The sequence below is a fragment of the Podarcis bocagei genome (assembly GCF_964188305.1).
Source record: "Podarcis bocagei genome assembly, chromosome: 7".
NCBI classification, from domain to species: domain Eukaryota; kingdom Metazoa; phylum Chordata; class Lepidosauria; order Squamata; family Lacertidae; genus Podarcis; species Podarcis bocagei.
The window spans coordinates 3,629,023-3,650,937 of record NC_138132.1 but is presented as its reverse complement, the minus strand read 5'-3'; the positions used below and the strand labels follow the sequence as shown (position 1 = coordinate 3,650,937).

At 47.7% G+C, this 21,915-nt stretch overlaps 1 protein-coding gene across 2 annotated transcripts in view; it reads left to right on the top strand.

The window, feature by feature from the left end:
• Window positions 1–21,915, top strand: part of ACP7 (acid phosphatase 7, tartrate resistant (putative)) — a 33,449-nt gene that overhangs the window by 2,663 nt on the left and 8,871 nt on the right. For both annotated transcript variants that reach the window (XM_081200493.1, XM_081200494.1), the window contains exons 2-11: window positions 514–792; window positions 4,752–4,952; window positions 8,098–8,280; window positions 9,341–9,366; window positions 10,151–10,248; window positions 12,869–12,931; window positions 15,205–15,319; window positions 15,442–15,555; window positions 18,884–18,941; window positions 20,769–20,836. In XM_081200493.1, the coding sequence (XP_081056619.1) occupies window positions 684–792; window positions 4,752–4,952; window positions 8,098–8,280; window positions 9,341–9,366; window positions 10,151–10,248; window positions 12,869–12,931; window positions 15,205–15,319; window positions 15,442–15,555; window positions 18,884–18,941; window positions 20,769–20,836 (1,035 nt within the window). In that variant the 5' untranslated portion in view covers window positions 514–683. The remainder of the gene's footprint in view (window positions 1–513; window positions 793–4,751; window positions 4,953–8,097; window positions 8,281–9,340; window positions 9,367–10,150; window positions 10,249–12,868; window positions 12,932–15,204; window positions 15,320–15,441; window positions 15,556–18,883; window positions 18,942–20,768; window positions 20,837–21,915) is intronic.

Here is a 21,915-nt window from a genome sequence, read left to right as displayed (position 1 = left end):
AAAGGGACCCCTGACCATTAGGTCCAGTTGCAGCCGACTCTAGAGTTGCGGCGCTCATCTTGCTTTAGTGGCCGAGGGAGCCGGCGTACAGCTTCCGGGTCATGTGGCCAGCATGACAAAGCCGCTTCTGGCGAACCAGAGCAGCGCACGGAAACGCCGTTTACCTTCCCGCCAGAGTGGTACCTATTGATCTACTTGCACTTTGGCGTGCTTTTTGAACTGCTAGGTTGGCAGGAGCAGGGACCGAGCAATGGGAGCTCACCCCATCGCGGGGATTCGAACCGCCGACCTTCTGATCAGCAAGTCCTAGGCTCTGTGGTTTAATCCACAGCGCCACCCGTGTCCCTTCCACAGCCAGTAGAGCTACCATAAAGTGTCCCTTTCTTCTAAGGATCAGCACCCACTGCTGGGCACCTGCGCTTTGTCTTTGCGGCTCATCTGGCTCTTGTTGTTCATTGGCCTCGGTTGCCCTGCAATAACCCAGGAATCTCTCTGAACTTCTTGCTTCCGCAGCCTCGGGTTCCTGAGTGCAAAGCCGCATCAGCAGTTTGCAACGGAGGACATTATAATAGCCCTGTGACTTAGCAGACCGGCTTGCAGCGACCCTGCCAGGGTTTGCAGCTGGTCTGAGTTCACTTCTGAAGGATTTCAGCGGAGAGGAGATCTTGGTGGGGGGGTGCGGCATGAGTCGACTGGGGAGGCTGTTTGGCTTCCTGTCCCTGTGGCTGCCTCTCCTGCAGTGCGAAGGGTTCAGCTACACGCAGCCTGAGCAGGTGCACCTGTCCTATCCAGGTGAGTTTTACGGCTAAGGGGTTTTTGCGTGTCTTCAGTCTCTACCTGTTTGATGATGATTGAGGATTAATATATTTATTACCCAATGTCCCAGGGCAGGTCACAGCATTGGAAACAATATTATAAACAATTTAAAAGAACTTGCAAACATAAAATAAGCTAAAACAAGCAAACAAAAATCCTTCCAGTAGCACCTTAGAGACCGACTAAGTTTGTTATTGGTATGAGCTTTTGTGTGCATGCACACTTCTTCATATAACACTGAAAGAGAAGTCACCAGACTTGAGGGTGAGAGGGTGGGGAGGGGTATTACTCAGAAGGGTGGTGGGAATAGATGATTGGCTGATAGTTGTGGTAAACTTGTTGACTGTTGACGACTGCAATCTCCCAGGACATTCTATACAAGATCTCAAAGTAGCTGTCTTATTACAAAAGAATTTCAGAAATAGACTGGAAAGAGAAATTGCTGAATTGCAACTTATTACCAAACTTAAAACCATGGAGAGACCTGGTGTGAATAGGGACATTGGATTCTTATCTCATTATACATGATAAAGCTATTTTTAGCCATCTCACCCCTTGCTTTTCCTGTAAGACCAATTGCAGTCGTTAACAGTCATACCAAGAACAAACTTAGTTGGTCTCTAAGGTGCTACTGGAAGGAATTTTTTGTTTTGTTTTGACTACGGCAGACCAACACGGCTTTGTTGTTGTTGTTTAGTCGTTTAGTCGTGTCCGACTCTTCGTGACCCCATGGACCAGAGCACGCCAGGCACTCCTGTCTTCCACTGCCTCCCACAACTTGGTCAAACTCATGCTGGTAGCTTCGAGAACACTGTCCCACCATCTCGTCCCCTTCTCCTTGTGCCCTCCATCTTTCCCAACATCAGGGTCTTTTCCAGGGAGTCTTCTCTTCTCATGAGGTGGCCAAAGTCTTGGAGCCTCAGCTTCAGGATCTGTCCTTCCAGTGAGCACTCAGGGCTGATTTCCTTCAGAATGGAGAGGTTTGATCTTCTTGCAGTCCATGGGACTCTCAAGAGTCTCCTCCAGCACCATAATTCAAAAGCATCAATTCTTCAGCGATCAGCCTTCTTTATGGTCCAGCTCTCACTTCCATACATCACTACTGGGAAAACCATAGCTTTTACTATACAGACCTTTGTTGGCAGGGTGATGTCTCTACTTTTTAAGATGCTGTCTAGGTTGGTCATTGCTTTCCTCCCAAGAAGCAGGCGTCTCTTAATTTCGTGGCTGCTGTCACCATCTGCAGTGATCATGGAGCCCAAGAAAGTAAAATCTCTCACTGCCTCCATTTCTTCCCCTTCTATTTGCCAGGAGGTGATGGGCCCAGTGGCCATGATCTTCGTTTTTTTGATGTTGAGCTTCAGACCATATTTTGCGCTCTCCTCTTTCATCCTCAATAAAAGGTTCTTTAATTCCTCCTCACTTTCTGCCATCAAGGTTGTGTCATCTGCATATCTGAGGTTGTTGATATTTCTTCCGGCAATCTTAATTCCAGCTAGGGATTCATCCAGCCCAGCCTTTCGCATGATGAATTCTGCATGTAAGTTAAATAAGCAGGGAGACAATATACAGCCTTGCTGTACTCCTTTCCCAATTTTGAACCGATCAGTTGTTCCATATCCAGTTCTAACTGTAGCTTCTTGTCCCACATAGATATTTCTCAGCAGACAGATGAGGTGATCAGGCACTCCCATTTCTTTAAGAACTTGCCATAGTTTGCTGTGGTCGACACAGTCAAAGGCTTTTGCATAGTCAATGAAGCAGAAGTAGGTGTCTTTCTGGAACTCTCTAGCTTTCTCCATAATCCAGCGCATGTTTGCAATTTGGTCTCTGGTTCCTCTGCCTCTTCTAAATCCAGGTTGCACTTCTGGGAGTTCTCGGTCCACATACTGCTTGAGCCTTCCTTGTAGAATTTTAAGCATAACCTTGCTAGCGTGTGAAATGAGTGCAATTGTGCGGTAGTTGGAGCATTCTTTGGCACTGCCCTTCTTTGGGATTGGGATGTAGACTGATCTTCTCCAATCCTCTGGCCACTGCTGAGTTTTCCAAACTTGCTGGCATATTGAGTGTAGCACCTTAACAGCATCATCTTTTAAAACTTTAAATACTTCAGCTGGAATACCATCACTTCCACTGGCCTTGTTATTAGCAGTGCTTCCTAAGGCCCATTTGACTTCACTCTCCAGGATGTCTGGCTCAAGGTCAGCAACCCCACTACCTGGGGTGTACGAGACATCCATATCTTTACCTGTAAATAAAATAAGCTAGGTCTTCTTCTTCATCATCATCATCTTCTTCACATGGCCTTTCATCCATAGATCTCAGGACAGTTGACAGCTTAAAAATACAAGATAAAAACACAAAATGCATAATAAAAACGAGAACAAGAAGAAAACAAACCAATAACCTCCCTCCCACAATTCACATTTAACAGGTTATAGGATGTCAATCAGCCCAAGGCCTGGTTGAAGAGGAACTTCTTTACCTGGCGGTTAAAGGTATATAATGAAGGCAGCGGCTGAACCTCCCTCTACATTTGCATCTGTGAGTCAGATCTGACAGTGGTTTGCAGTGCCAGCAGCCATTCCTGACTCTCAGCGGCTTAACAATTATTATGGTTATTTTATTATTATGCTGTGTGTTGCGTTTTTGTTATTAAGCTCCATAAATTATGTTCTTAGTGTTGTACACTGCCCTGGGGTCTTTGGATAAAGGCAGAATAATAATAATAATAATAATAATAATAATACAGTTGTACCTCGGGTTACAGATGCTTCAGGTTACAGATGCTTCTGGTTACAGACTCCGCTAACCCAGAAATAGTACCTCGGATTAAGAACTTTGCTTCAGGATGAGAACAGAAATTGCACTGTGGTGGCGTGGCAGCAGTGGGAGGCCCCATTAGCTAAAGTGGTACCTCTGGTTAAGAGCACTTTCAGGTTAAGAACGGACCTCCAGAACGAATTAAGTTCTTAATCCAAGGTACCACTATAGTAATAATAATAATAATAATAATAATAATAATAATAATAGTAGTAGTAGTAGTAGTTACAGGTAGATAGCCGTGTTGGTCTGCCGTAGTAGAAACAAAATAAAAAAATTCCTTCTAGTTGCACCTTAGAGACCAACTAAGTTTGTTATTGGTATGAGCTTTAGTGTGCATGCACACTTCTTCAGATGATAATAATAATAATAGCAACTATTGATTTATTAATCACTTTCTCAACCACCATCTCAAGGATATTTACACATAAGGTAATTCAGGGCTGGAGTGGATGGGGTTGATGGGATGCATCCAAGGGAACGGGGGCATTAGGCAGGCCCCCAGCTGGCTCCAGCCCACTGGCTGGCAACCGGGCAAACTCCCTGTCCTTGGCACAGCATAAATCAGCGACCTGCAGTTTCAGAACTCTTCAGAAGCTGGAGCACGCTATAATCAGCAGAGTAATTAACTCTTTGCGACGGAAGGGCGGAGAGAGGCATATGTAAAGCATATTTACAAGCAGTTTATCCAGCATAGATCAGGACAAAGAAAACATGTCTGCTCTCCTTCATGTCTAAGAGCAAGAAGCAACATAAGGCAAAAGCTATGCACAAACGGAAGTTCCCAGCAAGCTGTGCTGGAATGTAAACAGTCATGTGACATACAAGAGCTCCACATATCTGTTTAGGTGAAACAGGAACATCAATATCTTAACAAGGGTCTACATCAGGAACCTTTGTAACTTCCTGTGCTGTAGCTTATCATGGAGAAGATGGTTTTCGATGGCTGTTGGTCATGATAGCTACGCTGTGCCTTCACTGGCAGTGGTGATCCTGTTGCTGGAAGCACCGGGAGTGGGAGCGGGTTCTCGTGCTCAGATCCTGTTTCCTTCTTTGGAAAAGGCATCTAGTTCTGATCTTCTTAACACAGCTGCCCTGTCTCTTCCCCGCAGGGGACCCCACCACCATGATGGTCACCTGGACCACCTTTGGCCCGGCAGAATCCATCGTGGAGTTTGGCCCCGATCCAGGAGAGGCCTTCACTCGCTCGGCCAGAGGAGACGCCACGCGGTTCGTGGATGGCGGGAAGCTGAAGCACACCATGTTCATCCACAGGGTCACCCTCCGGGGTCTCGTGCCAGGACAACGCTATGGTAAGGCATGCCAGCGTTTTGGAGCTGTTTGGCGAGTGCTGCCAGAGAGAGAGAGAGAGACCTGCCAAGCCTTGACCCTAGCCACCTCTCAGACAAGTCTGATCCCAGAAAGAGCCACGGCGGAGGCAGGGATTAGGCCTCGGTGGTGTCCTCCGCTGTCTTCCAAGACAGACAAATGCCACTATTATGCGGCACCAGTAATGGTGCCAATTCCACCGTTCAAAGCGACCTCACAGGTAAAATGGTGCCAAGTTGTCCAGGGCTTTGTGTGAGGCGTTCCCAAAGTAAAGGAAGGATTGAACTCTGATTAATAAGAATACACACAGAGGCTTGAACCCGCAAGACTCTGGGAAGGGTGCGTATAATAATCTCTGCGTCTCTCCACCCCTCGGCCCAGGTCGTTTTATTCACAAAAGAGCTTTAACAGAGTGTTCGTAAGAACCAATCAGATTCTTCTGAGCATTTCAGCAAACCCCACGTGGGGACAAAGTTAGATCGAAAGAAATTATTTTAACTACAAAGACTACTCTGAGCATGCATACATAATCTGAGAGTAAATAAATTAGGCTCTCGGTGTTATTGCGAGAGATGGTCAGTGCAGTGGAGCAGTAGGAAAAGGAGATCTGAGTTCAAATCTCTGCTTTTGTGACAAAGCTCCAGGGGCGACTTTATGCCTCACCTGCCTCACAGGGGGGTTGTGAATAAGGCAAAAGTGGACATGGAGCTTCTCCAGCTTTGGGTGGCCGTGTGACTTGCTTTGGGAAGGGCAGTCCTCTATTTAAAGGCTAGGAGAAGGACCCCAAGTCTCTGCTGCCTTGCGGAACATCTTCGGGAGAAGAAAAGGCTAAAGAGCAGTGCTGTTTTTCAAGAAAAAAAACAGTACTGGAACTCACCACAAATGCCTCCCCTGTTCTCTTAGAACAGCAATGGCATCCACCTGAAATGTGCCGGAACTGAGTTCTAGTGAGTTCTGGCTGGAAAAAAGCCCTGCTAAGGAGCAAACCAGGTAGCGCTGTGGGTTAAACCACAGAGCCTAGGACTTGCCGATCAGAAGGTCGGCGGTTCGAATCCCTGCGACAGGGTGAGCTCCCGTTGCTCGGTCCCTGCTCCTGCCAACCTAGCAGTTCGAAAGCACGTCAAAGTGCAAGTAGATAAATAGGTACCACTCCAGCGGGAAGGTAAACGGTGTTTCCGTGTGCTGCTCTGGTTCGCCAGAAGCGGCTTAGCCCTCCTGGCCACATGACCCGGAAGCTGTACGCCGGCTCCCTCAGCCAATAAAGCGAGATGAGCGCCACAACCCCAGAGTCGGTCACGACTGGACCTAATGGTCAGGGGTCCCTTTACCTTTACCTTAAGGAGCAAACCTTACATGAATCTGGATTGGAGTCCCTAAGACGGTTGGATGGTGCCTTGTACGCCTCCTTCCAGCAATTCCTGCAGTCACGTTATTGCCGGATCTCTTGTTCTGCTTTCCTTTGGACCACATCAGTGAGGCTGAGAGCGGGGTCTTGTTTTCTGGGCAGCCCAGGGCCTCCAGTCACACTGCCCAGGCTTGCGTCTTGGGGAGGTCACTTCGGTGCTGGTAGTGCAGCAGTTTGACTTCACCCCAAGAAGTGCACTCTATTGTCTCTCCAGACAGATGAATGCCAACAACAACAGGGTAGGGGTTGCTGGGGGTGAGTTTGTGGAACCGAGGGGGTGGAGGCCTGAAAAGTACAGTGGTGCCTCGCAAGACGAAAAGAATCCGTTCTGTGATTCTCTCGTCTAGCGGTTTTTTTCATCTTGCGAAGCAAGCCCATTGAAGGATTAGCGGATTAGCACTATTAGCGGCTTTTAGCAGCTTTTAGCAGCTTATCTGCTGATCGGAACAGCTGATAAGCGGCTTAGCGGCTTAGAAAAAGGGGGGGGGGAAACCAGCAGGAACTCGCAAGACATTGTCGTCTTGCGAAGCAAGCCCATAGGAGATTCGTTTTGCGAAGCACCTCCAAAACGAAAAACTCTTTCGTCTAGCGAGTTTTCCGTCTTGCGAGGCATTCGTCTTGCGGGGCACCACTGTATTTGGAAACTGCTTAGAAGGTGAGAGCCATCTGTGTACAGAGATATCCTGGGCCAGCCTTTGTTGTTTTTCCCCCAATTTTTTTTTATTGATTTTCCAAAATTATAACAAACAAGAAAAACATTACAATATCAAAAAACAAGCAGACAAACAAACATTTATCCTGTTACAATCCCACTTTTGTTATCATTGTTGGGTGACTTCCTCAAATCCCCCTAGCTGAGTTTCCATATAGCTCATTGTAGCAGTTTTCCAACACAATTTTCATATAAGATTTACTTGTTCAATTAACATCTTTCTTTCTTTTCATTTTGACTTCTGTCCATAATATTATGCATTTGACATACAGTGGTACCTCGCAAGACGAATGCCTCGCAAGACGAAAAACGCGCAAGACGAAAGAGTTTTCCATTTTTTTGAGTCGTTCTGCAAGACGAATTTCCCTATGGGCTTGCTTCGCAAGACAAAACGTCTTGGGAGTTCTTGCGAGTTTGTTTCCTTTTTCTTAAAGCCGCTAAGCCGTTAACAGCCGCTAAGCCGTTAATAGCCGCTAAGCTGCTAAGCCGCTAATAGCCGCTAAGCCGCTAATAGCCGTGCTTCGCAAGACGAAAAAACCGCAAGACGAAGAGACTCGCGGAACGGATTAATTTCGTCTTGCGAGGCACCACTGTAATTAAATCCTAGGCCAATCTGTTACAAATATTTCTATTTAAGTTATCTTAACGTATTTAGCTAAATAGTCTTTTAATTTCTTCCGTTCCTCCTGGTGCTCCTCCTCCTCCTGGTCACGGTCTCTTCCGGTCAGGTCAGCTAGCTCCCAAAGTCCATCATTGGGCCAGCCTTTGTCAACCCAGTGCAGATGTTCTGAAGTACGACTCCCATCAACCCAGGGCACTAGGTTGGCAAAGGGTGTCCAAGGTCAACTCGGGTTGCTTGCAGGCGGGGTGGGAAGGGAGTCCTGCTGTCTCCCACATCACCAATGGGCACATTTCGTTTGGGGGCAGGAAGTGAACGAGCTTTCAAGCGCAGCCTGTATATCCCACCTGGGAAATTATCCTGGGAGCTGATCTCTCCTGTTCTCCTTTGCAGCCTACCGCTGTGGAAGTGAGCAGGGCTGGAGCAGGTCCTATGGTTTCTGGGCCTTGCTGAACGGCACCGACTGGAGCCCCCGCTTCGCCGTCTTTGGGGACATGGGGCTGGAGAACCCCCAGTCCTTGCCTCGACTGCAGCAGGAGGCCGAGATGGGCTTGTTTGATGTGGTGCTGCACGTAGGTACGATCAGAGAGGGACTAGTCCCGTCTGAGGATTTATCTTGGGGGGGGGGGGTGCGAAGCCAGCTGATGGCGGCAAACAGATTGAGATTGAGATTGACAAGACAGAAGTACTGTTTCTGGGGGACAGGAGGCGGGCAGGTGTGGGGGACTCCCTGGTCCTGAATGGGGTAACTGTGCCCCTGAAGGACCACGTGCGCAGCCTGGGAGTCATTTTGGACTCACAGCTGTCCATGGAGGCACAGGTTAAATCCGTGTCCAGGGCAGCTGTGTACCAGCTCCATCTGGTACGTAGGCTGAGACCGTATCTGCCCGCGGACTGCCTCGCCAGAGTGGTGCATGCTCTGGTTATCTCCCGCTTGGACTACTGCAATGCGCTCTATGTGGGGCTACCTTTGAAGGTGACCTGGAAACTACAACTAATCCAGAATGCAGCAGCCAGACTGGTGACTGGGAGCGGCCACCGGGACCATATAACACCGGTCTTGAAAGACCTACATTGGCTTCCAGTACGTTTCCGAGCACAATTCAAAGTGTTGGTGCTGACCTTCAAAGCCCTAAACGGCCTCGGTCCAGTATACCTGAAGGAGTGTCTCCACCTCCATCGTTCTTCCCGGACACTGAGGTCCAGCGCCGAGGGCCTTCTGGCGGTTCCCTCACTGCAGGAAGCCAAGTTACAGGGAACCAGGCAGAGGGACTTCTTGGTAGTGGCGCCCTCCCTGTGGAACGCCCTCCCACCAGATGTCAAAGAGAACAACAACTACCAGACTTTTAGAAGACATCTGAAGGCAGCCCTGTTTAGGGAAGCTTTTAATGTTTGATGTATCACAGTATTTTAATATTCTTTTGGAAGCCGCCCAGAGTGGCTGGGGAAACCCAGCCAGATGGACGGGGTATAAATAATAAATTATTATTATTATATTATTATTATCTCTCTATGACCCCCTTCCTGATTTGGAGGAGAAGACCAGCATTTGTACTTCTTAAAAATAAAAAGTCCCCTTTTGTCCCCTGCAAATAGCCCTTACCCTGTTTGTCTCCGATCTGGTTTCCTTCCACAGGGGATTTCGCCTACGACTTGGACACGGTAAGAACTACTTAACTGTAGAATTGGGAGGGATCCAAAGGGCCATCTAGTTCACCCCCCCTCCCTTGCAATTCAGGAATCACAGCTAAAGAGGACTTGCTACCTTTGGGATTGGAAATGGGTGGTTTAAAAAATATTATTTGTGTTGTTTGCTTAGAGCAGTTGAATCCTGGTCAAAAAGGCTCCCAGCGTGGCTCACATAGCACCAAAGCAAGACAGTCCCTATCCACAGGCTTACAATAATAAAGAAAGTAGTAATAATAATATGACATGCGAGGGGAAAGGGATGGGGAGGGAAGAGGAAAAAGCAAAACCCAGCCATCGATTCTTAAGCAGTTGTTGTCTAATGGCAGAGCTGGCCTGCCCCCACAGAGCTGATAGAGCGAGTTCTGCTTCTCACTGCTGGAATGGCTGCCCTCAGCTGCCCTCATGCCGGCGCCTGTGGCGTAACCACACCAGCCTGGCTGATGCCAAACTCTGTGTGCTCCTCTGAGCTTATGAGAAGTCAAAATCCTCTGCCAAGGCAACTCCACGTGAAGCAGATTTGCACAAGTTCTTTCAGCTTGCGTTTGGCTTCCCTGTTTTGCATGATGAGGCTTACGTTGGCATGTCAACATCAGACCTCAATTCTGTCTAGACTGGACTGTTGTGACACGCTGGAAACTTTGTGGAAAAATACAGGGGTGTGGAGCATTGGTGTAGAACCCTTGCGGGTAACTCTATCTGTGCTTTGGGGAGCCAGACCCTTCCCCTCACCCTAAGCTTGCTTTTCCCTGTCTTGTAGAACAATGCCTATGTTGGAGATGCCTTCATGAGGAAGATTGAGCCTGTGGCTGCTTTGGTGCCGTACATGACCTGCCCTGGGAATCACGAAGAAAAATAGTGAGTAGCAACTGGCTGAGAATAAACTGGTTTTAGCAGGCGCTGAAAAGAGTACATTGAAGGCCCATCCTGGATGTCAGTAGGCAGGGCGTTTCAAAGATTGAGTTCTTACAGGTGTGGAACAGGTGCATCAGGAAGATGGCAGGACAGAGACTCAAACAAAGATGTGCTCCCCCAAGTCCACATTCCCACCAAGCATGTCTGCACTCCTGCCTCAGTGACGTCTGCGCTGGCTTGGCCATGTCCACAGAATCGAAGATGGCAGGAGCCCCAAGGATGCGCTCTTTGGGGAGTTGGCTTCCGGCATCAGACCAACTTTGAGCTACAAAGATAATAATAATAATAATAAATTTTATTTCTACCCCGCCCTCCCCAGCCAAGACCGGGCTCAGGGCGGCTAACACCAGGTATAAAAACAATTGATTAAAATACAACTTAAAAACTAGATTAAAGTATGACATTAAAATGCAGCCTCATTTCAGTAGAAACCTTTTTGGGGATGAAGACGTCAAATCTTCACCAAGGCCAACTATCCAGACTGGTCCTATATGGGCCAGAAAAAAGCCAGGGAAGTCCCCAAATAGGGGTTCCATCACAGAAGGAGAAAGGAAAGAGGAGAAGGGGATCAAGTTGATTCCAAGCCAAAGGCCAGGTGGAACAACTCTGTCTTACAGGCCCTGCGGAAAGAAATCAGATCCCGCAGGGCCCTGGTCTCATGAGACAGAGCGTTCCACCAGGCCGGAGCCATCACTGAAAAGGCCCTGGCTCTGGTTGAGGCTAATCTGACTTCCTTAGGGCCCGGGACCTCTAGGGTGTTGCTGTTTATGGACCTTAAGGTCCTCCGTGGGGCATACCGGGAGAGGCAGTCCTGTAGGTATGAGCATGTCTGCCAACATGACACAAAGGCTGGCAACGTCAGTCCCACCGTGTGGGAATCCCTTGCAGATGACCGCAGTGCCTGGAGACAGATGGTCAGGTTGTGCCTCCAACAGCAGTGACCAGAAGAGGAATGGCTGCTGGGAGGAGGGCAGAGAGAAGAAACGCCCTGCTGCATCTGCAGCAGCAGCACAACAACCAGAGGCCCTCATCTGCCCCGGCTGCAGCAAAACATGTCTCTCCCATATTGGTCTCTGCTGCAACTGTCCCAACAGCTTGACCTCTCCCCCAAAGATGCACTCCTCCACTGTCTTCCAAGACAAACAAATGCCACTATTATGTGGCACCAGTAATGGTGCCAATTCCACCGATCAAAGCGACCTCACAGGTAAAATGGTGCCAAGTTGTCCAGGGTTTTATGTGAGGCATTCCCAAAGTAAAGGAAGGATTGAACTCTGATTAATAAGAATACACACAGAGGCTTGAACCCGCAAGACTCTGGGAAGGCTGCGTATAATGATCTCTGCGTCTCTCCACCCCTCGGCCCAGGTTGTTTTATTCACAAAAGAACTTTTACAGAGTGTTTGTAAGAACCAATCAGATTCTTCTGATAAATAAATTCTTTTAACTACAAAGACTACTCTGAGCATGCATACATAATCTGAGAGTAAATAAAAGAGCACTAGAGAAACTCGGGAGTAAACAGGAGAGGATGGAAGGATGGCAAGGAGATAGGCATCTTTATCACCTTCCTGTGAAACTATTTCCAGGCCCGAAGATCTACATCCTGAGATTAACATATCAGAAAAGCTACATCAAAGAAGCTTGCCCACTCTCTTTATGGCCCTGGTTGCATGCCTGGCAAAGCAACTGGGCTGTGTACGCGACTTGTCAAGCAAGAGAAATGGGCGGTAGAGGAAACGGCCAGAGATGCAGAGGGTTGTGGGATTTGGTCAGAAATTATTGTCAATGAATCAAACCCAGTTGGAATAAACACAATGCTTTCATCACGGACACAATGGCTTGATGCATATTTTATAATTCCTCATAGTAATCCCACCTGACCCCACACTCTGGATATGTGCACTCCTACATTTATGTACAAATAGCAACATCCTGAACTTGGCCCGGTATCAAATCGGCAACCGGCACAGATAATAATAATAATAATAATAATAATAATAATAATAATAATAATAATAATAATAATAATAATATCTTTATTGTCATTGCCCCCTTCGGGGACAACGAAATTACTTGACTGCTCCATAAAAACACTAATTAAACAATACAGTATAATACAGCAAGGGAGATTAGATGACTTTCAAAGTCCGGGCTTCCCATTCAGGGCCGAGATCGCTCTGGAGAAGAAGCTGTTCTTAAGACGGCTCGTTCTTGTCTTCATCGTCCTGTCTCTCCGTCCCGACGGCAAGAGCTCGAAGAGACAGTGACCAGGATGCGATGGATCTTTTACTATGTCCAGTGCCTTCCTATGGCACCTTGTGGCATAAATCTGCTCTAAGGTGGAGAGTGGGCAGCCAACAATGCTCTCTGCTGCCTTAACAACCCTGCACAACCCCATCCTGTCCCGGGTAGTACAGCTCCCTGAGCACAGGAGTTACATGCTGACAGATGGGTGGGATATAAATAAATTTATTACTGTTACATATAAACTTCATAATGAAGGGCAGGGGCTGCGACGTCCCTCTCCCCCCGTGACTTTCTCCCTCGCTTCCTCTTTCAGCAACTTCTCCAACTACCGCTTCCGCTTCAACATGCCCGGTGACACGGAGAGCCTCTGGTACAGGTGGGTGTTGTCTAGCCCAGGCCAAGCAGCCGGATTTCCTGCGCGTTGGTGGCCGTCTTGCAAAATGCTGAAGAGGTGGCCTGTCACTAGAGCCATCTGGATAATGTGTGCCTTTATGCTGATTTGCGTAAAATGCAAGCTTCCTGAAAAAAAGGGCCTATTGCAGAAGCCACCACCGTTACCTTGAGGGCATCACTGGCTATGCCCAGGAGAGCTCGGGGGTTCACAAAGTGAGTGGCAGCGCCCTCTGCAGAAGAGGTGGTATTCCCCGGGGGTCCCTAAGGGGGGGTGTTTGCTGAAGGTGTAAACGACTCTCAGACTCTGAAAAGCTGGTATCACGGGACCAAGTTCACCCGTTGGGTGAATTAATTAAACTAAATAGTTTTAATTGGATTTTGATTAAACGGGCAATTAATTGTTCCTGGCTTGAATTTTATTGTGTCACTATCTTCCTTAGTGGGTCTTGCAAAGTGCTATTCTGAACAGTGCTTTTCATAGAGTAGAGGGCACTGGGAATGAGTTTATGGAACTGCAGAGGCAGGGATCTAAAAAAGTTTGAGAACCTCACAGCTTCTCAATCCTAGAATTGTAGGAAGGGACCCCTGCGGTCATCCAGTCCAGCCCCCTGCAATGCAGGGATCTCGCCTCAAGCATCGATGACAGAGGGTCATCCAACCTCTGCTTTAAAACCTCCATGGAAGGAGAGTATAGCAGCTTCCAAGGGAGTCCGTTCCCCTCTCAAACTGCTCTTACTCACAGAAAGTTCTTCCTGATGTTCAGATGGAATCTCCCTTCTTGTAACTTGGATCCAGGGCTTCGGGTCAATGACTCGATGCTGGGTAAATCAGTTGGAATAATTTGGAGCGTCTCCCCAGAGCAATTGGCTGGTTTTAACATAAGCCAAGCTGTGTGCACAGGAGCGTAGAGGAGAGGGGGCAGTGCGCAGCCCAGCCTGGTGCATTCTAGGCATAGCTGTCATGCGTCCCTTATTTGGCGGGACAGTCCCTTATCCCAGCGCCATGTCCCGCTGCTGCCCCTTATTGATGATGTCCCTTAAATAACCTACTGAAGGTAATGGGGCCCTTTCTATGTCCAGCTGTCCTTTGTCAACAACAAAGGTTGTAATAAAAAAAATTCCTTCCTGTAGCACCTTAAAGACCAACTAAGTTAGTTCTTGGTATAAGCTTTCGTGTGCATGCACACTTCTTCAGAAGCTACCTATCTGTAACAAAGGTTGTGTTGAATATATGCTATATGGTAATTTATGGACCTAATAGGTATCTAAAGCCATTTGCACGCGACAAAATATGTATTTTATCAAAGTAATTGTTGATCCCTTATTTTGGTCGCTGATCCCTTATTTTCGAGGCTGCTGGTCCCTTATTTTCAAATCTGTAAGTTGACAGCTATGATTCTAGGGCTGGGCCTTGCCATTGTGAAGTGTGACACTCAATAATAATAATAATAATAATAATAATAATAATAATAATAATAATAATAATAATAATAATAGTTTATTATTTATACCCCGCCCATCTGGCTGGGTTTCCCCAGCCACTCTGGGCAGCTCCCAACAGAATATTAAAAACGCAATAAAACATCAAACATTAAAAACTTCCCTAAGCAGGGCTGCCTTCAGATGTCTTCTGAACGTCTGATACAGTGGTACCTCGGGTTACAGACGCTTCGGGTTACGTGTTTTCAGGTTGCGGACCGCGGGAAACCCAGAAGTACCGGAAAGGGTTACTTCTGGGTTTCACTGTTTGCGCAGAAGACGCGCCAAATCATGTCACGTGTGTGCGCAGACGCAGCGCTGCAGGTTACAAACACTGCGAGTTGCGGACGTGCCTCCGTCACGGATTACGTCTGCAACCCAAGGTTCCACTGTAGGTTGTTTATTTCCTTGACATCTGAGGAGAGGGCGTTCCACAGGTCGGGCGCCACCACTGAGAAGGCCCTGTGCCTGGTTCCCTGTAACTTGGCTTCTCTCAGCGAGGAAACCGCCAGAAGGCCCTCGGAGCTGGACCTCAGTGTCCGGGCTGAACAGTGGGGGTGGAGACGCTCCTTCAGGTCTACTGGGCCTTTGAGGCCGTTTAGGGCTTTAAAGGTCAGCACCAACACTTTGAATTGTGCTCGGAAACGTCCTGGGAGCCAATGTAGGTCTTTCAGGACCGGTGTTGTGGGGTCTCGGCGGCTGCTCCCAGTCATTCCTTACAGAGTGAGGCTTGTTGCTCTTCGCCTGGGGTCCCCTGACCGCTCATCTTTCCCTGCAGCTGGGACATTGGACCTGCCCACATCATTTCCTTCTCCACCGAGGTCTACTTCTTCTTGAAATATGGACAGCAGCTCGTGGCAGAGCAATTTCAGTGGCTGGAGAAGGACCTGCAGGTGAGGAGCAGACCTCGTTTTTTTTGGAGGGGTGAGGTGGGAAGGGGGAAAGTGGCAGCTTGCCTCTGGGAGGCTTGGCCTCCCCCACTCACTGCTGACGGCTACCTTTACCTCTCCGGCAGGAGGCGAACCAGCCTGAACGGCGCAAGGAACGCCCCTGGATCATTACCATGGGGCACAGGCCCATGTACTGCTCCAACAACGACCAGGATGACTGTACGCTGTACGAGAGCATTGTAAGTGAGAGGAAGGAACCATAGGTGTAGAATGGACACCAGGGGTCATCTAGTCCAACCCCAGGCAAGGCAGGAATCCCTGGCAGATGGCTACGCAACTTCTGCTAACACTGTCCAACCGAGGAGAGTCCTTTCCACCTTCTGAAGAACTCCTTTCCACTGTCAAACAGCTCTTACCGCCAGGAACTTCTTCCTAAAGTTTAATGCGAATCTTCTTGTCCAGAGGAGGGCAACCAAAATGGTCAAAGGCCTGGAAACGATGCCTTATGAGGAACGGCTAAGGGAGCTGGGCATGTTTAGCCTGGAGAAGAGGAGGTTAAGGGGTGATATGATAGCCATGTTCAAATATAGAAAAGGATGTCACATAGAGGAGGGAGAAAGGTTGTTTTCTGCTGCTCCAGAGAAGCGGACACGGAGCAATGGATCCAAACTACAAGAAAGAAGATTCCACCTAAACATTAGGAAGAACTTCCTGACAGTAAGAGCTGTTTGACAGTGGAATTTGCTGCCAAGGAGTGTGGTGGAGTCTCCTCCTTTGGAGGTCTTTAAGCAGAGGCTTGACAACCATATGTCAGGAGTGCTCTGATGGTGTTTCCTGCTTGGCAGGGGGTTGGACTCGATGGCCCTTGGGGTCTCTTCCAACTCTATGATTCTATGATTCTATTCTATGATTCTATGAAGGAAGCCCCTTCCGCTCCTAAAATTTTACTAGGCATTAGTTCCCACACTGCCAAGCATATCTTTGCCACCGTGAGGGCTAGAAATTTGTTTTTTGGCTTATTAAAATGAGAGCTCAGATTTTTTGGAAGATGGGTTCTCCACTCAGTACCACATCCTGTCTTCTGCAGAACTGAGGTGGGGATGTATTCTACTAGTAATAGTAATAATAATAATAATAATAATAATAATAATAATAATAATAATAATAATTTTTATTTATACCCCGCCTTCCCCAGCCAGAGCTGGGCTCAGGGCGGCTAACACCAATAAAATCCCAGTAAAAACATAATAGAGGGGAAAGAAAAAGGAAAAAAACCCAATTTAAAATACAGGTTAAAATGCAATTTAAAATGCAGCCTCATTTTAAAAGTAGCCCATCAAGACCATAAGGGGAGGGAAACATAAGGGTCAGACTGTGTCCAAACCAAAGGCCAGGCGGAACAGCTCTGTCTTGCAGGCCCTGCGGAAAGATGTCAAGTCCCGCAGGGCCCTGGTCTCTTGGGACAGAGCTTTCCACCAAGTCGGGGCCAGTACTGAAAAGGCCCTGGCCCTAGTTGAGACCAATCTAACCACCTTGCGATCTGGGACCTCCAGAATGTTATTTGTGGACCTTAAGGTCCTTTGCGGGGCATACCAGGAGAGGTGGTCCTGTAGGTACGAGAGTCCTAGGCCGCATAGAGCTTTAAAGGTAAAAACTAGCACCTTAAACCTGACCCTGTACTCCACTGGGAGCCAGTGCAGCTGGTAAAGCACTGGGTGAATGTGATCCCGCGGCCAGGACCCCATAAGGAGCCTCACCGCGGCATTCTGCACCCGTTGGAGTTTTGGGGCCAGCTTCAAGGGCAGCCCCGTGTAGAGCAAGTTACAATAATCAAGCAATCATTATACAATAATCCCTAAGAACCTGGGAAGAGCCTACTGGATCAGGCCAGTAGCCCATGTAGTTCCCACAGGGGAATGCCTGTGGGAAACCAGCGAGTAGAATGTGAACACAAGCGTTGCTGCCTCAGATTGTGGAGGACGGACCATAGCCATTGTGGTAGGAGCCACTGAAAGCGTTCTCCTCCATGAATTTGTCTTATCCCTCTTTTAAAGCTGTCGAGGTTGGTGGTCATTGCTGCCTCCTGTGGCAGGGAGTTCCACAGTGTTATAGGAAAAAAACTGCTCCCTTATGGGGTATTCCAGGGCCCGTATAGAGTCCTTAAGTGGGTTACCTATCGGTAGGAGAAAATAACAGTGGCCAACCAGAGAAGATTGAGAAGCAAAGCGGCTAGTAAGCCTGGTCTTTATTCAAGGAACTGTTGCAACAGGGTCCCCACTCCCCCCCCCCCGCAAAGAACATACATACAGTGGTACCTCGGGTTACATACGCTTCAGGTTACATACACTTCAGGTTACAGACTCCGCTAACCCAGAAATAGTGCTTCAGGTTAAGAACTTTGCTTCAGGTTGAGAACAGAAATCGTGTTCCGGCGGCGCGGCAGCAGCGGGAGGCCACATTAGCTAAAGTGGTGCTTCAGGTTAAGAACAGTTTCAGGTTAAGAATGGACCTCCAGAACGCATTAAATACTTAACCCGAGGTACCACTGTACATCACAGAAGAAGGCATTCTACCTGATAATGGTCACTGATTGCATTACATGGACAGTCTGGCCATTCTTTTGTGAGGGTAAATACTTTAGTTCCTGAATCCAGGTCACAGGCTCACCCTATTCATACACAAATACTCCCTTAAGACAGGATTTGCAAGCAAAAAGACAATGGGAAGACTTTCCCCATTTGCCTCCCTTTACTGCAGAGGAATATCTGATGTCATTGGGAGAGTCAAAATGGCTTCAGGATTGCTCTCCAGTGCTAGTTGAGACACGTGGTTCATATATTTAGATAGGTGTTCATTTATGAATATTTATTCTATATTTGAGACGTTAAAATTTTTATAACAGCAGTTTTAACTACGCGCTGCGTGAAGAAGGGCTTTCTTTCATCTGCAATGAATCTCCCAACATCCAGCTTCGTTAGTGTTATGAGAGAGGGGGGCAAAACTTTCTCTATCCGCTTAATTTTTAATATTTCTGTTGTTTCGCCTCTGACTCGCCTTTTCTCTAAACTAAAAAGTCCCATACATTGCAACCTTCTTTCACAGGGGAGTCTTGAGTAAATAATAATAATAATAATAATAATAATAATAATAATAATAATAATAATAATAATAATAATAATAATAATAATAATAATTTATTATTTATACCCCGCCCATCTGGCTGAGTTTCCCCAGCCACTCTGGGCGGCTCCCAATCAAGTATTAAAAACAATACAGCGTTAAATATTAAAAACTTCCCTGAACAGGGCTGCCTTCAGATGTCTTTTAAAGATAGGATAGCTACTTATTTCCTTGACATCTGAAGGGAGGGTGTTCCACAGGGTGGGTGCCACCACCGAGAAGGCCCTGTGTCTGGTTCCCTGTAACCTTACTTCTCACAGCGAGGGAACCAGAAGGCCCTCGGCGCTGGATCTCAGTGTCCGGGCTGAACGATGGGGGTAGTGGGCTGGCATGGATTAATCTGTTCTCTCTCTCCCTCTCTCCTTTCCCCCCACCTCAACTTCCCAGATCCGCCGAGGCCTTGACCCACAGCAGTTTGGCTTGGAGGACCTGTTCTACAAATACGGTAGGTATTCTCTTCCGCCTTCCCTGCCCGCACCTCCATTCTAGCTATCAGATCTGTTGAGATTATTATACATTAAACCAAAGCTAGCATAAATCAGCCCCGAAGAACTCCAACAGTGACACAGACCTCTGTCTTCTCACGGGAGACAATATTAACTTTTATAGCTTAAAGTTCTCTTCTCCAAACAGCCAGGCTCATGATAGCGTGATCCTGGAAGAACGTGGAGGGGAACTTCTCTGACAAACTGGTGCAACAAAGAAGGGCAAAGGGCACAACCAAACAATAAAATAAAATTGAGACGATTAAACGGTAAAATAAAATTGGCACAAGCCCTGAAGCATACTCTTTTGCAACTGAATGATGCGGCTTTATTATGTACAAAAATAGAGGGCTCCACTCACATTATAAAAACTGTTTTTATAATTTAAACTGTTTATCGCCTTCTACACAGATTAGAATTAACATTATTTTGCATGTATTGCCTAAGGACTAGCTCCTGGTCTAGGGTGGTATAGTTCATGATTATTATTTTATTATCTTTTTTATTAAGTTTTTCTAATTTACATTTCAAGATAATCATTGAGACAACCTTAAATCAATGGCTTCTTTTCTTCTCTTTCCATGATTCATTTTACATACTCTACATCCCTGCATATTTTACGTGAACTAAGCCATTCCATTGGTACCACCAATTTAAGTTGCCATTCTTCCTTGTTTGGGACCTCGCTCATTTTCTTTTTGGGGCTTGCAAAACACGAGCTGCGGTAGTAGCATGCATAATCATTATGTATGATTTGCATACATAATCTTTTTTGACACCTGGGAATTTCTGACTAAATTATCCCCAACAAAAAGGACTCTGGCTTTTTTGGAAAGGTACTTTCAAACGCGGGACGCAGGTGGCGCTGTGAGTTAAACCACAGAGCCTAGAACTTGCCAGTCAGACGGTTGGCGGTTTGAATCCCCGCAACGGGGTGAGCTCCTATTGCTCAGTCCCTGCTCCTGCCAACCTAGCAGTTCAAAAGCACCTCAAAGTACAAGTAGATAAATAGGTACCGCTCCGGCAGGAAGGTAAACGGCGTTTCCATGCACTGCTCTGGTTCGCCAGAAGTGGCTTAGTACCCGGAAGCTGTACACCGGCTCCCTCAGCCAGTAAAGCGAGATGAGCACCGCAACCCCAAAGTCGGTCACGACTGGACCTAACGGTCAAGGGTCCCTTTACCTTTACCTTACTTTCAAACATTTCCCCCCAATTCATTATATATCATTTCCCAATATTCTTTTCCCCGTTTACAAGTCCACCACATATGATAAAACATATCCTCTACCTCATTATTAATCTATATGATGTTGCATGTTGAAGAATTTAATAGTAAATAAATAAATACAGTGGTGCCCCGCAAGACGAATGCCTTGCAAGACGGAAAACTTGCTAGACGAAAGAGTTTTCCGTTTTGGAGGTGCTTTGCAAAACAAATTTCCAATGAGCTTGCTTCGCAAGACGACAATGTCTTGTGAGTTCCTGCTGGTTTTTCCCCCTCCCCCCTTTTTTTAAGCCGCTAAGCCGCTTATCAGCTGATCCGATCAGCAGATAAGCCGCTAAAGGCCGCTAATAGCGCTAATCCGTCAATGGGCTTGCTTTGCAAGACGAAAAAACCGCTAGACGAAGAGAATCACAGAACGGATTCTTTTTGTCTTGCGAGGCACCACTGTACAATGGAGCCGGCGACTTTGGGGGAGCAGAGGTTGGGGCATGGGCTTCTCTGTCTGTCTGGCACCATCTGCAGTTCTCTGCCTTGGCAAAGTGTCCTCTTTTCCTCCCTCCAGGGGTTGACCTGGAGCTGTGGGCCCACGAACACTCCTACGAGAGGCTGTGGCCGGTCTACGACTACAAGGTGATTCCAGGCTTGGCAAAGGGGCAGCGTCCTTTTCAGAAGCAGAGAAGGGCACCTGAGACCTGGGATAAGGGGGAGAGGCCTTACCCCACAGCAGAATCTCCGCGGTGGGAGATTCGGAGACCTTGTTGGGTTGGAATCTGTCGAATCTGGCTCTCTGCCACGCCTGCTTCAGTGGCTGGGGGCAGCGAGCATCATCCCAGATCAAGCACCCCCAAACTCGGCCCTCCAGATGTTTTGGGACTACAACTCCCATCATCCCTAGCTAACGTGGATGATGGGAATTGTAGTCCCAAAGCATCTGGAGTTTGGGGGTGCCCGTCTCAGAGTTTTGCCAGCCAATCCCGAGCCACATGATCTCCTTTTCAAAAGGGTCCCCTGCTCCGTGGAACTGCCCATCCTCAACTGGCCTTGAAGGGGCTGCTGGCATTCCACAGACTTGCCAGCAGGGATTTCACCACTGCTAAAGAGTCCTGCTCTTCTTACTTGAACGAGCCCAATCTGATCTGGGAAGCTAAGCAGGGTCAGGCCTGGTTAGTGCTTGGATGGGAGACAGTGTAGGAATACGGGCTGCAGGACCTGGGAGACCAGAGTTACCTTGGCCTAGTCATGGCCTCTCAGCCTAACCCACCTTGCAGGGTCATTGTGGAGATTAAATGAGGAAGGGGGAAGGACCGGGCCCACCGCCTTGAGCTCCTGGGAGAAAAGGTGGGATATATAGGAAAAACAGCAGATTTAAAGTACTGGAATGCTCTCCCCAGGGAAGTTTGCCTGGCACCTTAATTACACACCTTCAGGCGCCAGGCAAAAGCGTTCCTTTTTAACCAGGCCTTTGCTTGATCTGATCCTATACCATGGATAGGCAAACTAAGGCCCAGGGGCCGGATCCGGCCCAATCGGCTTCTCAATCCGGCCCGCGGATGGTCCAGGAATTAGCATGTTTTTACATGAGTAGAATGTGTCCTTTTATCTAAAATGCATCTCTGGGTTATTTGTGGGGCATAGGAATTCGTTCATTCGCCCCCATATAGTCCAACCCCCCGCAAGGTCTGAGGGACAGTGGACCGGCCCCCTGCTGA